This window comes from Saccopteryx leptura, chromosome 3, assembly GCF_036850995.1.
Source record: "Saccopteryx leptura isolate mSacLep1 chromosome 3, mSacLep1_pri_phased_curated, whole genome shotgun sequence".
NCBI classification, from domain to species: Eukaryota; Metazoa; Chordata; class Mammalia; order Chiroptera; family Emballonuridae; genus Saccopteryx; species Saccopteryx leptura.
Window position 1 is genome coordinate 176,954 of NC_089505.1, and position 15,561 is coordinate 192,514.

General features: G+C 53.8%; 1 protein-coding gene across 1 annotated transcript in view; it reads left to right on the top strand.

Annotated features, from left to right (window-relative positions):
• LOC136398569 (E3 ubiquitin-protein ligase parkin-like) overlaps positions 1-15,561 on the top strand; it is a 719,582-nt gene that overhangs the window by 50,083 nt on the left and 653,938 nt on the right. Inside the window, exon 2 of the mRNA XM_066372747.1 lies at positions 634-752. Within this exon, the coding sequence (XP_066228844.1) occupies positions 634-752 (119 nt within the window). The remainder of the gene's footprint in view (positions 1-633; positions 753-15,561) is intronic.

The window sequence follows — 15,561 nt, forward strand, 5'->3', positions numbered from 1 at the left end:
ATTCATTGTATTCTTTTGCCCGGCTTTGACTCTTGGAAGGGTGTTATTTGTGCGGCGTGTCTCCAACTAGGGAACGCTCACGAAGCGCAGAGCACCCGTGTGTGCGTGCGTCTGCGGAGCCATCAGGGTTCTTGTCTCTCTTCACGTGTGACTATGGGTTGAAATCCCCACATGCTGGGATGGTTGTCCTGTCGTGAGAGAGGGGCTGCTGTGTCCCTGTGGATGAGGTTGTAAGATGAAAAATCTGGAGCCTCCAAAATGGTGCACAGAAGCTTGGAGTAGAATTGAGCACCGGTTTCTGAGTCTCCAGTAGTGTCTCCATCTCCCGCCCTTTCTGAATCATCAACAGTAAAGAGCGCATTTAATTCCCCCGCATTACAGATCGATGTGGCTGCTCTCGTGGAGACAGGTCGCCTTCTTTACGAAGTCCCAGGGCTTTTTGGCAAGGAGGAGAAAAGAGGTTTACCCTTTTGAGCAGACAACTAGATTTCCCAAATTAAATTGGTGTATTCGTTGTAATCTATATCCCATTAATGTTTCTACCAGGTCCCGAGGAATTGGTTCTGAAGTTTGTCTCAGTTTGAACTCTGCACTGATTGGCTACTTCCTCTGCTTTTTTTGTTTTCCCTGCAGGTAGACCAACCTACAAGAGCTTCTACGTCTATTGCAAAGCCCCCTGTCAGAGCGTGCAGCCAGGAAAACTCAGGGTGCGGTGTGGGACCTGCCGGCTGGCGACGCTCACCTTGGCCCAGGTAAGGACCCAGCCGGGCAGAGGCTGCCCGGAAGAATGAACGTGTGTTTCCAGAGCTGCCTGTGCAGCTGCTGATCAGCCGCCACCCGTGCCTCTCACACAGACGTTCTTCCGTGCGGCTGTGATGCTTAACGGTGTCTGCGGTTTCATGTAAAGCTACATAATTCTGTGACAGTTCAGGCGGCTCAGGGCCATGGCCCCATTTCTTTAGTGCAGGACGATTGAAAGGCAGGAGAGACACTCTGTTTATGAAACAAAAAGAGGGTAGACTTTGGTGGGGTGTCTTTTACAAGCTTGCTAAGATACTGGAAATGTTCTGTGTCTTGATCTGTGTGTTGGTAACTAGTTTGTACACGTATGTCAAAATTCAGTGGACTGTTCATTTAAGAATGTTCGGTAAGACACTTGAATCTATGTAGACACAAGTTAAAATCATTTAAAAAAAAAGGATTGGCGCGCTGTTGCTAAACGTAAGTTATACCTCAAAACAATGTGGCAGGAAAGTTGTGAGCTGGCCAATAGTGCGCCGTTGAAACGGGGCCTCAAACTCACGTCTGCGTGGCCTCGGCGTGATTGTATAAGGTCACAAGCTGAGAACGTTTTTGTTCTTAAGTGGTTGGGAAGCACCGGAAGAACAAATCTGTGTGATGTGACTATTGCGTGAAGTTGAAGTGTAACAGGACCGTGGCCCTGCCCATTTCTGCACGCGGGCTCCGCTGCTGGTGCTCCCGGGCGGGGCTGCGTGGTTGCCACAGGCGGGCGTGGCTGCTGGTGCCCCGGGGCGGGGCTGCGTGGTTGCCACAGGCGGGCGTGGCTGCTGGTGCCCCGGGGCGGGGCTGCGTGGTTGCCACAGGTGGGCGTGGCTGCTGGTGCCCCGGGGCGGGGCTGCGTGGTTGCCACAGGTGGGCGGGGCTGCATGGTTGCCACAGGCGGGCGTGGCTGCTGGTGCCCCGGGGCGTGGCTGCGTGGTTGCCACAGGCGGGCGTGGCTGCTGGTGCCCCGGGGCGGGGCTGCGTGGTTGCCACAGGCGGGCGTGGCTGCTGGTGCCCCGGGGCAGGACTGCATCGTCACCACAGGCAGGCTGGATGGCCTGAGAGACCGACAGGCTCGCTCTCCGGCTCTTTAGAGGAAGGGTTTGCTGATCCCCACGTAAAACGTGGACACACCTAGTTCGTGTGTCGGGCCCGGATGCACCTGACGTGGGTGTGACTGTGCAGGGGTGCAGGGGGAGGGTGGTCAGCGCAGAGGTGAGCGCTGCCTAGGAGCCGGCCAGGACAGAGCTCTGGGGCTCAGGGGCTGCAGTGCAGACAAGTGTCCCGGTCCCACGCCGGGCCCAGGATGGCTCGAGAATTTAGATTTGGCTCTGCAGGCACTGGAGAGCCAAGGCAAAATGTTAAAACCGAAGGCGATGCTTGAAATGGTGGTTTCGCACGACTTCTGAAGCGTGGTGGCAGTCTGTCCCTGGGACGGAAGTCGGTGACAGATTGAAGGCAAAGAGGTCGGTCAATGAAAGAACCTTCCATAGGGTTCTGAGGGCCTAGATGTGGGCGGAGACTGAGGAATGTGTGTAAGGAGCATGGCGAACCCCCCAGGATGCCCTGTGGGAGCCCCCCGCCCGCCCTGGCCCCAGGCCTGGGGGGAGCAGCGGCACAGTCAGAGCGTGAGTCCGTGTTTCTGCACCACGTTCCGGCTGCACGGGCAGATCCACGTAGCGGAGCAAACCTGTGGGAGAGTCCAGGTTCATTCTGACCCCCTGACCTGGCCCTGTTCCTGGGCCTGTCGCTGAGAGTTCTTCTGTCTGGGAGATGGGAGGTTTCCCCAACTCTCCTCGGCCGCCAGCTGCCCCAGAGCGGTCAGCAGCTCTGCTGTCCCGACCCACACCCAGTCCCAGTCGCGCACATGGTTGGGGGGACCCGTCTTCACTCACCTCCTACTGCTCCCAGTAGAAAGAGCAATAGCCAGGCCCTGTTGAACTCCAGCCTTAATTCTTGTCATGAATTATCACACTTAATTATATCTAACATTCTGAGTTATGTGGTGTTAGTAAATCTATTTTAGATGGAAGGAAAAAAAAGAGATGAAGTAAACGAGCTTGTAAGCGGTGGAGCAGGTGTGAACTGGGCTGTGAGCTCCAGACCTGTAGGCTCTCTCTGTCCCCTTTTGACCACACAGGTGTGTTTACACAGAGGTCATGTGTCAGATGTCCCCGGGGTGACCAGAGAGGTGACGTAAAGGTTAAGTCAGATGTCGGCAGTGCGGTGGTGAGGACCGTGGTGGCAGGGACGGGGAAGGTCATGGCCCACGGACAGGAATCGGCTCCCGCCCGGTGCTGGGTGGCTCAGTCGTTCATGTAATGAGAAATAGAAATGTGTCACTGTATGTGAAGTTTCTCACTGAAACACTGCTCCACGGGGGGGGGGGGGGGACAGAAAACAGACAAAAGGGCAGCACAGCCAGCAGCACCTGTCTGAGGGCTCCGTGGCACCTGCCCATGATGGCTTAGCTGGGCCTGGCTCGAGCAGGCGCCCCACTAACGCGAGTGACCGCTGAGAGGCAGCACGGTGTGAGCTGCCCAAGACGGCCGCAACCAGACTGCCTGGGGCGAAGCCCCCATGTCCCTGTTCCCACCAGTGTAAGCTTGGGGACCTCCGTTAACGGGGACGTGGTATCGAGTTCTTACTTCTTGTGACAATTATTGATATATGAAGAGTACTGAGCATGCTAGTTGGAACATAAAAACCTTAAATGCTATATTATTATGTTATTGTGTTTGACATATATTTCTATAAAGGCTCACACAAACAGAAACATACACCGTCCACGTCACCTTCAACTCAGTCCAGGCTTTGTCTCATTCTTGTAGAGAAGTGCAAAGCCTGTTCACTGAGCGCTGTGCTGAAGCCACGTCCCCTGCTCACAGGGCCCAGGCCTTCTTCTGAGGGGTGACCTCGTCCACCCCTGCGGCCTCGGCCCCGCCCCCGGCTCTGGCGCCCCCTCCCCTCGTCCACCCCCGCGGCCTCGGCCCCGCCCCCGGCTCTGGCGCCCCCTCCCGTGACCGTCCCGCACTCTGCCAGTTCCCAGAACTGCTGCACACTGATTGTTAAACTCAGACTTTATTCCCCCTACGCTGCCTTTTGCTCTGCACGTCCTTGACTCCTCTCTTAAGTTTTTCTAGAGTTTTCCTCTCCTCCCCTGACAGGCCACAACTTCAACTGCGTTACTACAGATATCATTGAATTTACGTTCTATATTCTCTGCAGTCGACCAGAGACTGTAAGCCTCATAAAGTCAGATAACTTGCCAGTGTGGGTCCCTGGCTCATTTTCAGCACTTCACACAGCGCCTGGCCCGTAACGGGACACCAGACTAATAATGCTACGTGACTGTCATCTGTACTTGAACTCTCACACGTGCCTTGACGGATCTACATGCTTTAGAAATCCTAGTTGGTATTTTGATTATACTAATCATAACAACTCTGATTGTTTTGCTACAGTTGATTTTTTTCTTATATATATTTTTCTGGTACTAGTATTTTTCTCTAATTCTCCTGACAGACCTGCAGTGTGACCCTGTGACCCATCAGGGTCAGCACATAGGTTGAGCGGTGAGCCCACGCTGCACGGTGAGCCGGTGCTGGCTGGCCCAGCAGTGAGCAGCCCCATCTCCGTTTCTCCAAAGCCCTGGGCTTTCCCGGGGGCAATGGCTCGCTGTACAAATCTGATCATCGGGGTCCCATTATCCAGCTAAAACCTGTGTACTTAGAAGATCCTTCAGAAGTATTCTTGGAAAAACATGTTTAAGGATTTTTTTTTTTTTAATGACAATCTTCTAAGACTAGTTAAAGATGATTTAATCTAGAATTTTAGTCCAGTTTCTAGAAATTATATACCTGGCTCTTAGCAAGCAAATAGACAGGCATTTCCATATTTTATTAGTGACAACAAATACACACTCATAGAGCCTTCAGATGGTACCTCTGTGGATCAGGTGACCAGTCACACGGCTGACTGGCCTGCCAGCTACAGTTTGACAATGATGTAGCAAGTGTTGAACTTGTCCTGAGGAAGGATTCCTATATAGAGGATACACAAGTGCTCAATTTCATTTTCCAGAGATTTGTAAAGATTTGCAACTTACACAGTTTCGTCTGGTCGGGGGAAAAAAAGAAACGAAATAAGATGTAATCTGTCTGACTAGTTATGATGGAGCAGTGGGCGGGGTATCTGAACTTCCGTAGGGGCTTTTTACACACAAGGAGAAAAATTGGAACCTATGTAGCCACCTGGGTTATTTTTTAAAATGTAGTTGTATTTTTTCTGGTCTGGGGAAATAAGCCTGCCACAAGCCCCGTGCCTTTCACAAGTCTTAACAGTAACCTCCTAAAATTGTTTTATAGTTGTTTTGGGGTATTTATGCATAAGCCAACACTTCCTCAACAGTCTTTAAAATTTGCATGTAGTAATAATGACCTGGCTTCCATACGTAATTCTGCAACGTTTAATTGTTTGCATGTTTGCTACTTAATAAAAAGTTGTCAAGGAAGATGGATAGCCGTTTCGTCCTGGTGTTAAGGAGGGGACAACTGATGTCTGAAGTTTTGGCACGACCTTGGGGACAAGGTTTTTCTTCTCTCCAAATCAAATTACCTTTTCATTTCACGGTGACCTTGACCAGGGTTTCCACTCTTCAAAATAGCCTATAGAAAAAAAAGGAGCCCTCACTCAAAACCAGTGAGCAGCGGCTGATTGGGAAAACATGGCAAGCATCCAGTTTTCAATTGCCTGTTCCAGGACTGTCCACGGAGGTCCACACGAGAACGGCACCGGCTGTGAGCACAAAAGAGAGGCTGCTTTGCCCAGGCTCACAGGTTTCTGACTGGGTTCTGGGACAGTGAGATAGGTGACTTAAGGTAACCTACGTCATCACTGTTTTTCTCGCTAGCGTGGACAATCAAATGATTGCCTACATCATCCTTGGCCGTTTTATTTTTCTTAATCCAGAAAAGTGGGCAGAAAAAGAAAGGGTTCTCAAGATATGGGGACCATACACTGCTTTTGGAAAATAACTAGAATTAAGGAAACAATTCCTATTGAAAAAAAAATTAGCACCAAGAGATTTAAAGATGGTTGTCCGTCTCCCTTTCCCGTGGATCCCACCAGACTGGCGATGGGAATGGCGGGGGGGTGGTGCCTTCTGCCGTCTGTCCCACGGTTCTATCGTAGGTGTCGGGTGAAGCGCGCGCCTTCTGGCCAGGGAGCCCGGCGGAGAGGCAGAGGCAGCTCTTAGCGCAAGGGCTCAGAGATTTGCCAGCACTGATTTGTACACACACAGACAACCAGAAACAGTGGGACTCGTTCAGCAGTTTTCCCAGGCTGGTGCAGTTCCATTAGAATCTTAGGCTGATGAAGGAGGTCTGATCCTGGGGATCGTTCCAAGAGGGTTCCTCCTCCTCAGCTCTGCAGGTGTCTGCTCACTGCATCCAACAGCACCCTCGCCCACGTCGTGGGTACCCTGGGTCTGAGGGTCCCCCCGCCCGCGTCGTGGGTGCCCTGGGTCTGAGGGTCCCCCCGCCCGCATAGTGGGTGCTCTGGGTCTGGTGGCCCCCCCACCCATGTCGTGGGTGCTCTGGGTCTGGTGGTCCCCCCTCCCGCATCGTGGGTGCTCTGGGTCTGGTAGCCCCCCCACCCATGTCGTGGGTGCCCTGGGTCTGGTGGTCCCCCCTCCCTCATCGTGGGTGCTCTGGGTCTGGTGGTCCCCCATCCCACATCGTGGGTGCTCTGGGTCTGGTGGTCCCCCTGCCCGCATCGTGGGTGCCCTGGGTCTGGTGGTCCCCCCTCCCGCATCGTGAGTGCTCTGGGTCTGGTGGTCCCCCCTCCCGCATCGTGGGTGCTCTGGGTCTGGTGGCCCCCCCACCCATGTCATGGGTGCCCTGGGTCTGGTGGTCCCCCCTCCCGCATCGTGGGTGCCCTGGGTCTGGTGGTCCCCCCTCCCGCATCGTGGGTGCTCTGGGTCTGGTGGTCTCCCATCCCACATCGTGGGTGCCCTATGTCTGAGGGTCCCCCTCCCATATGGTGGGCACTGTCCGACGATGCTCCCTCCTGCATCTGGCCACCATGCCCATCACTGCCTATGTTCTAGGTGGACGGTGCATCCTATGGAAAATAAAGCTCCCCTGACAGAAAGAACCAGCTCTTCTAACAGGACATAGGCTTAACATGCAGCAGGAATATTGATGAGTAATGTGTGTATTGGCTCCGATCATAACAGAAGACAGAATGAATGCAGGCGCGCAGTAGGACAGCACACAGCATTGTCTGGCGCCCTGGGCCCGGGGCCACTCGGAACAAAGACATGGCGGGTGTGGCCGCCCGTGGTCCTCCCCCTCACCCCCGCTGCAGGTGCTGGAATTCTGCTCCTGGCATGTCCTAGCTGTGTGACTTTGGGCAGGTTGCTGACCTTCTCTGTCTCAATCTCCTCGTCGTAAAATGGAAGTGAACATTTCACTGTAGTCACAGCAGAGATGTGACTTAACTCGTGGAAGCGTTCTATACTGTGCCAGGCACCTAATAAACAGCAGCTGTCGGGTCGTCCTGTTGCCTGTCCAGGTGAACAGCCGTCTACCCAAAACGCATCAGCGCAGCTGCCGAACTCACACCCTGAGCTCACGCCCCCCGAGCTCTTCTGTACCAACCGAGCTGCAAACTGTGGGTCCCTCTTGCACACACTCTGGACCCAAGTCATCCACCATTAACATCTTTTTGTTTGCACCCAGTTTAGATTAATCTTTTTTTAATCGAACTTATCAGGGTGACATTGTTTCACAAAACCGTACAGATTTTGAGCGTGCAGCTCAACAAAGCATCATGTACACACTGCCCCCTGTGCCCATCGCCCCAGCGGAGTCTCTTTCTGCTGCCACCTGGCCCCCTCTGGCCGCCCCCGCCCCCACACTGCCTTTCCCTCTGGCCCCCCCCCCCCCCCCCCGCCACCTTTCCCTCTGGGCACCCCCTCTTTCCCTCTGGCCCGCCCCCACTGCCTTTCCCTCTGGCCCCCACCGCCTTTCCCTCTGCCCCCCCCCACTGCCTTTCCCTCTGCCCCCCCCCACCGCCTTTCCCTCTGCCCCCCCCCCCCCGCCTTTCCCTCTGGCCCCCCCCCCCCCGCCTTTCCCTCTGGCCCGCCCCCCCCGCCTTTCCCTCTGCCCCCCCCGCCCCCCCCGCCCCCCCCGCCCCCCCCTTTCCCTCTGGCCCGCCCCCACTGCCTTTCCCTCTGGCCACCCCGCCCCCACCGCCTTTCCCTCTGGCCGCCCCCACATGGCCGGGTTTGGCGTGTTATGTGTACAGTGATTGCGGAGGCCAAGAGCTCTGGATGGCTTTCCCCTACAATCGCTGTAATTACTTTATCCGAAAAAGAACTTCATCTTTGCCACTGTAATGAGATACTCTGCCATGGAACAGCATTAGAGCTAAAAGGTTTCTGATGAGAAATAGTGCAATAAATAGGGTAAGATGGCAAATGCCTGGCGTGATGGATTTTATTTGAAATTGGTTTATAGATTAAGGGTAATTTATGTGAGGAAATTTATTAAGAAATATAGTCTAAATGCATAATCATCCCTAAACTTAATATTTGTTAGAGATTAATTGTTGGTCAAGAGCCTACTTACTTCTCTTAGTATCAAAACCGAGTCTCGCATATGTAGGAAAGTCTTGAAATGTATCCAAGCTTACTGAGCAGTAAGCGCGCATTATTCTTCTTTTTGTTTATCGATTCAATTACTGGGTCCTTCTGAGTTTGGAGAGTTTAGTGGAAGAGTCATTGCCACTTATTTAGTGCTCATGAAATAGTTTTCGTTTGTAAGGCGCATTTCGAATGCCCCAATGGTGAGGGTGTCACGGAGCCTGCAGTACGTTCAGTGTGTGTTGACGTCAGGCCTACAGAGAGGCCACCGGGTGGGTGGCTTCACGCCCCATGAAGACGTCAGGGCTGAGAGGGAGCAGGCCCACAGTGCAAGCCTGCCCACCACTGACATCGAGCCCCCGGCTGTTCATCTTATGAAAGTTTTCTTCTCCATTGTATCTGTGCATGTATTTTTTTTTTTTTTTTTGTATTTTTCTGAAGTTGGAAACAGAGAGGCAGTCAGACAGACTCCCGCATGTGCCCGACCGGGATCCACCCGGCACGCCCACCAGGGGGCGATGCTCTGCCTATCTGGGGCGTCGCTCTGTTGTAACCAGAGCCATTCTAGCACCTGAGGCGGAGGCCACAGAGCCATCCTCAGTGCCTGGGCCAACTTTGCTCCAATGGAGCCTCGGCTGCAGGAGGGGAAGAGAGAGACAGAGAGGAAGGAGAGAGGGAGGGGTGGAGAAGCAGATGGGCGCTTCTCTTGTGTGCCCTGGCTGGGAATCAAACCCGGGACTCCTGCACGCCACGCCGATGCTCTACCACTGAGCCAACCGGCCAGGGCCCTGTGCATGTATTTCTATGAATACAGTCAGAGCTTTAACATTCCAACATTTGGGGTTATACTTGGTTTCTTTTCGTCTTTCTTTTAGCATTTTGTTTCTCCAGAAATGTTTTCAAGTTTCCCAACCACTTCCTTCTACTAAAGATTCACTCATTTACCAAAAAGTATGTGTGTGTGTGTGTTTTACAACAGTTGTGAAGTCTGCAGCATCTTATATTGAATTGGATCCTGGCAGCGGCTTTCAGAGGCATCTCAGTGTGCGCTGGACAATGTGGTCTCCCCCAGAGCACCCGAGATGTCAGACTCCTTCGTCCTTCTCCTCGCGCCTTATCCTGTGGGGCGTCGGAGCGAACAGAGGCAAAGGCAGGGCCCTCCACACCCCGCGTGCTGAGAGCCGGGATGGAGCCCAGGAGCTCGGAGCCCCGAAGACCTGGCTACGCGTTTTATAACCAAATACGTTCTGAATAGGTTGTTACAGTAAGAAACTGGCTATTCGCTCATTTAGGGAACCAGCTGCTGGTGAAGTGGCTGTCAGCGGACTCACCTCCAACCAACCAGCTCCTGCAAATGGCCCAGAATGTACGTGTCTGAGACGCAGCAGGCTTGTCTGTCTGAAGACTGAGGTTTTCAGAAAAGTTCTGGGTCGTTCTGAGGGCTCTGAAAGGTCCCCCTAGTGTTTCGGCCGAGGTTCTGGTGGGAGAGGAGCTGCAGACGGGGAGAGGGGGGCGAGAACTGAGTGGGCCCTTGCACTCGGCCCGAGCAAAGAGTGGACGGAAGGGGATTTCCATCAGACCCGTGTGGGAGTCTGGGTGAAGCCAGAGCAGTCACCTCTGCCAAGGGGAGTGGGAGCCCTGCGTCACTGGGCACCAGCAGGACCCTGGGCAGGACACCCTGATTATCTAACTGGAATTCAGTTTAGCCACCTAGAACGTTATTCAGTTATTCATTGTTCAGGATGATACCGTTTAAAACATTTAAAGAGAAATATTCATAGGGACTACACACAATGTTTTGACAACATCACATAACTAAATATACTTAAAAAACACAAAGGGAAAGAAAAGCTTTATGTAAAGGAAGTTTTCCATATACTTTATATTGTTCTAAGTCTCAGTTACTCATCTCATGTTTTAAAGTGGGGTCGCTGCGTCGGTTGGCAAGCAGTGATGACCACAGGCGGTGATGGCCACAGGCAGTGATGGCCACAGGCGGTGATGGCCACAGGCAGTGATGACCACAGGCAGTGATGACCACAGGCGGTGATGACCACAGGCGGTGATGACCACAGGCGGTGATGGCCACAGGCGGTGATGACCACAGGCAGTGATGACCACAGGCAGTGATGACCACAGGCAGTGATGGGACTCACGCCTCACACGGGCTTACCCACAGGGCCTGTGCCTGTTGTCTTAGGCGCCACCTGGGCTGTGTGTGGCTTTCCTGGCCACATCCCTCGTGGCACAGCCTGGCCTCGTGGCCCCCAGTCTGCAGGCAGGGCAGGATGGTGGGGTACAGCCATGCTTATTTTATTTGGAAAAGGAAATAGTAGCGTTAATACATTTTAGAAAACTCTCTACAGGCTTCTTTTTACATCTCATTGTTTCTAACTTGGTTATGTAATCACTTATCATCACGGCTGCCATTTTGGTAAATGCCTGCTTATCTGAGATCGTTTTCATGAACTCATTGACTTCATTATTGGGTCCAAATTGTGCTGTTATGTTATCTATTTGTATCACTATGGCTATCGTGGGGATATATGGCCAACCTTGAACTTGTTTTTGTGCGTGAAATGCCACTGTTGTTTTAGCATTTGTTTCTACACATAAATGTAGCTCTCTGGTTTTCTCTGGAATGAAATTGATAAATTATCTATGTGACCACATAGAAGCTTTATCGAGATTTGTGGAAAGAAACAAGAGATCTTTAGGGCACCAGGTTAATTTATTTGTTCTTGGCTTAGGAAGTAAATGGCCCCAAAGCCTCGTTGGGGAAAGAAGTAGAACACAGAAGCCCTGTCTTACTGCATGATTACCCTTTGCCGATGCCTCACAAAGAACAAGTTTATTACCTCGCTCTGTACAGTGTGAGTGCAGAGGGCCACACGGAAACCCTACACCCGGGCGGGGCAGACCAGGACTGGGGGTGTTTTCTTCACAGTTATTTTACAGAAGACCTGATAAAGACACACGCGCTTCCATTTGGGAATATCCAGCTTCCTGCAAAAATGCATCCTTGAAGCCAGACGAGCAATGCAGAGCTTCACTGACTTCACCGTGAGAAAGAGGCAAAAACGTAGAATTAAATACGGGGACCCGAGCTCAGAGTCCTGTTGGGGGCGTTCACATTGAGTGATGCTCGTTTTCTCATGAGGAAAGGGCGTGGGGAGCGGGGTAGGGATTAGAGCCCTCGACGGAAATCCAGGAACTGCATAAGAAAAAAAAGTGGATGTTTTTCTTTAGTAAAGAGAAAATAGAAGAGTTCCAGTGTCCTCAAAAAATAGGCCACCAGGCCCCGGCCCGCGGCTCGGTCTGTTAGAGCGTCTCCGACCTGCGGAGATTGCTGGTGAGGTCTCCGATCAGGGCACCTGCAGGAACAGGTCGATGTTTCTGTTTCTTTCTCTGTCCCCCTTCCGCTCTCTCTGAAATCAGTAAATTAAAAAAAATTATAAAAATAGGAAAATAAGAAGCCAGGAAAATGGAAGAGCAGGCCCTTCTGGATTAGGACTGTTTCTAAGTGACTCGTGGGCTCCGCTGGTTTGTGGGCGGGTGTTGCACTGGTTTGTGGGCGGGTGTTGCACTGGTTTGTGGGTGGGTGTTGCACTGGTTTGTGGGCGGATGTTGCACTGACGAGGTTCGAGTCCACAGCCTGAGCCTGCGAGGGGCCCTTGCCTCTGTGGGCAGTCCTAGCCTACAGTCCCTCGCCGGCATGATTAAACTAAGGGTCCTCCCAGCTAGTTCCAAAGGACTGTGTTTCTAGCTAGTGTCAGAATGGCCCCGAGTTCTCTCTGTGTCTTCCAGATTTTCGTTTGTACATTGGCAATTCCGTCCTGATTTAGAAAGCTGCCCTAGTGAGCACACGCTGACCCACTGCCTCGGGAGGGACCTGCAGTGAAAGTGACCGGATACAGCCCTTGTCTGAAGCTGGTGGCATCCCCTCACGGACAGACGAGCTTTGTCCTCCACAATGTGCTAAAAACAAATGTAATTTCTCTTTATTACCAACTCAGTCCATTTAAAGTCACTTAGGTACAGGGTCAGTGTGATCAAATGTCCTGTCACCGGTCAGTTGTATAGGGTAGCTGTGATGCTAAGGTATTAAAGCTTCGCATAAGGGGATGTAAGAAAGATTATACATACATACATGTACATATATGCATCCATGTAAATACATCTATACATATACCCACAAAGTAAATGGAGTGTGACCAGAAGTCTCAGACTCTCACTCGGGGGCCCCTCTACTCCTTGTGTCGCTGGACCCAGGCCCCGGGTCGAGAGACCTTCTCCTCTCTGGGCCGGCACGGCACACGTGCAGGGGACAGGTTTGCACTCGCGTTGTGGAGTGAGCGAGTAATTGCACCAATGGCGTCAGAGCCACCGGGTGCCGTTGACCTACCCGTGATCCTAGACTAGGACTGACCGTGCAGCCGTCCACTCTAAACTCCATCCCGATACAGAGCTTGTGCCTGTGACGGACGCGTGGGGTTTGGCCACCAGCCGTCCGCTCTAAACTCCATCCCGATACAGAGATTGTGCCTGTGACGGACGCGCAGGGTTTGGCCACCAGCCGTCCGCTCTAAACTCCATCCCGATACAGAGATTGTTCCTGTGACGGACGCCAGCCGTCCACTCTAAACTCCATCCCGATACAGAGCTTGTTCCTGTGATGGATGCCAGCCGTCCGCTCTAAACTCCATCCCGATACAGAGCTTGTTCCTGTGATGGACGCGCAGGGTTTGGCCGCCAGCCGTCCGCTAGAGCTCCCTGAGCCTCGGAGGCCGCATCGCCTTCCCCGCCAGCTGTTTCCGCTCACACAGCCCTTCCTGGCAGCGAGTTATTTCACCTGAGATCTGTCTCCACCCCTGACTTCTAGCTGTGCTTTTTGGGAAAAGCACCAAATACCCAAGAAATCTCCTACCCAGCAGCATGCCGTACGCTTTGCACGGCTGAAAGGATTCACTTCCTGGGTCCCCTTTCTCCACTAAACGTATGAGTCTCAAGTGTAAGAAAGGCCAAGAGCATTGCCTTGCCACAAAGCAACTCACCTTCCCGGGGACAGCTTTGGAGTCAGGGCAGGTGTGGCATGAGTGTGAGAGGGAAACCCCCGTGGGAGTGGGGGTGGGTGGAGCGCCCACAGACCGCAGGTGGAACTTGGGTAGGGCTGGTGTGGACAGACGAGGGTCCGTCCAGAATGTTCCTGAGAAGAAGCCTGAACTGTGGACGACAGGTCAGAGGGGGTCATGTCCATGGGCACTTCTTCCTGGAATAGCAAAGGCTAGAGAACTGAGGCGCGTGGGCAGGAAAGGCGGCTCAGTGAGAACAGGTGTGGGGGCCCGTCAGGGACGGAGAAGCAGGGCTGTTCCCGACGAGGCTTGCTGAGCCCCTGGACCCTGCGTGCCGAGTGGTGGTCTTTATACGGCCGCTCCAGGTGGTTCTAGAACAGGCCTTTTGCAACGTAAACTGCACCAGCTGTCCGGCGGGACCTGTGTTGCTGTCCTTGTCAGCTCCCTAGAGGCACTGCCAGTCTGAATACAGATTTAGTTCCGTAAATAAGTGTCCAGTCACACAAAAGACAAGCCACCAACCCAACCAGAAGCTGTCCCCGTCCTCCCGCTGGGGCCTGTGCCGGGCAGGGCACATGCCGGAGGGCCGGGGGAGGCGGCATCCTTCTCTCCTTCCCTTCTGAGCGTCACCCGTTCTCCGTCCTTGCTCCGGCCAGCTGCCGACATCGCACGCGGGAGTCTCCTTCCCTTCTGAGCGTCACCTGTTCCCCGTCCCTGCTCCAGCCAGCTGCCGACGTCGCACGCGGGAGTCTCCTTCCCTTCTGAGCGTCACCTGTTCCCCGTCCCTGCTCCGGCCAGCTGCCGAGGTCGCACGCTGGAGCACCCGGAGGACGCGAAGGAGAGGCAGGGGGGCTTCTCCCCCAGCGGGGACGGCAGCGGCTGCCTCTGGGCTCTGGGGGGCGCTCCATGCAGACGCTGGCTGGCCCGGCTCCCGTGCAGGCTGCTGAGAGGCCACCGTGGGACACGTCACCTTCACTCCAGCGGTGACTCCTCCCTCAGCTCCCAGGGTCTGTTCTCCACCTGTGTTCTCTCCGTGTGCAGCTTGTCAGCCTTCCCGGAAGCCTTTGTGGGGAGAAGGTCTTTGTGAAGCCCTTTCTCACTTTCCAAGGAGGAGCATCCGCACGTCATGTGCTTTAACGAACTCTGGGATTGCAGGCGGCGCCCGGCGTCACCCGGCGTCACCGTGACCAACGGGCAGCTGGCTTTCCGTATCAGTTTTACGGATGGGACTCAGAGCCCGAGTCACCATGTCCCCCCAACTCTGGAAGGGCCACATCAGTCCCTCTGGGCCACTGCACTGAAGCCCTTCTCTCCCGATTTCAGATAAAGGGCTGTGTCCCATTGGGATGAGGCGCTGATAGGACAGTTTTCAACAAAGGGGTTATCTTCCCCAGTGATCCCCACCCAGTCTGCAGTACACCAGCCATGCACACACTCGGTCAGCATGGGGTGTCCATAACTGTGTCGTGTGTTGGACTGGGGGGGTGCAAATGGAAGCTTTGTACTTCCCACCCAAGATGGCCACGAACCCCAAACTGCTCTAAAGCAATACAGCATTTAGCAAATCCAGTCGCTGGTTCTGAGGTTTATAAGCCTGCATATGGGACCGGGACCCCTTCTCGGTACCTGGCGTTCCAGGTGAAACCCGAGCGCAATGTCGCATGTTTCATAAACCGAGCCCAGAGCCCTTCCACGGTGTGGGAAGCGTGTCCTTGCATGTAGTGGTGGTTTACATGACAGCCGTGTGAATCGGGACAGGTATGTATACCCGAGAAAACCCCACACGGTGCAGAGAGAAAAACAGAGTCTCCGAGAACCAGCCTGAGGTGGGGCCGGGGCTTGAACCCACACCGTTTGAGGAAGAAGTCTCCGGCTTGCTCACGGCCGCCTGCCTCCTGTCTGAACGGAGCGCAGCCCCTGTAGTGGCACTTCGTGGTTTTGTGGTTTCGAACCCTGCCCGCCCCCCGCATTCCCCGAGGCGTTTGGGAGAGTTCAGCGTGCAGGATCCCTGTCCTGCCCGCTCCCCGCGTTCCCCGAGGCGTTTGGGAGAGTTTAAGC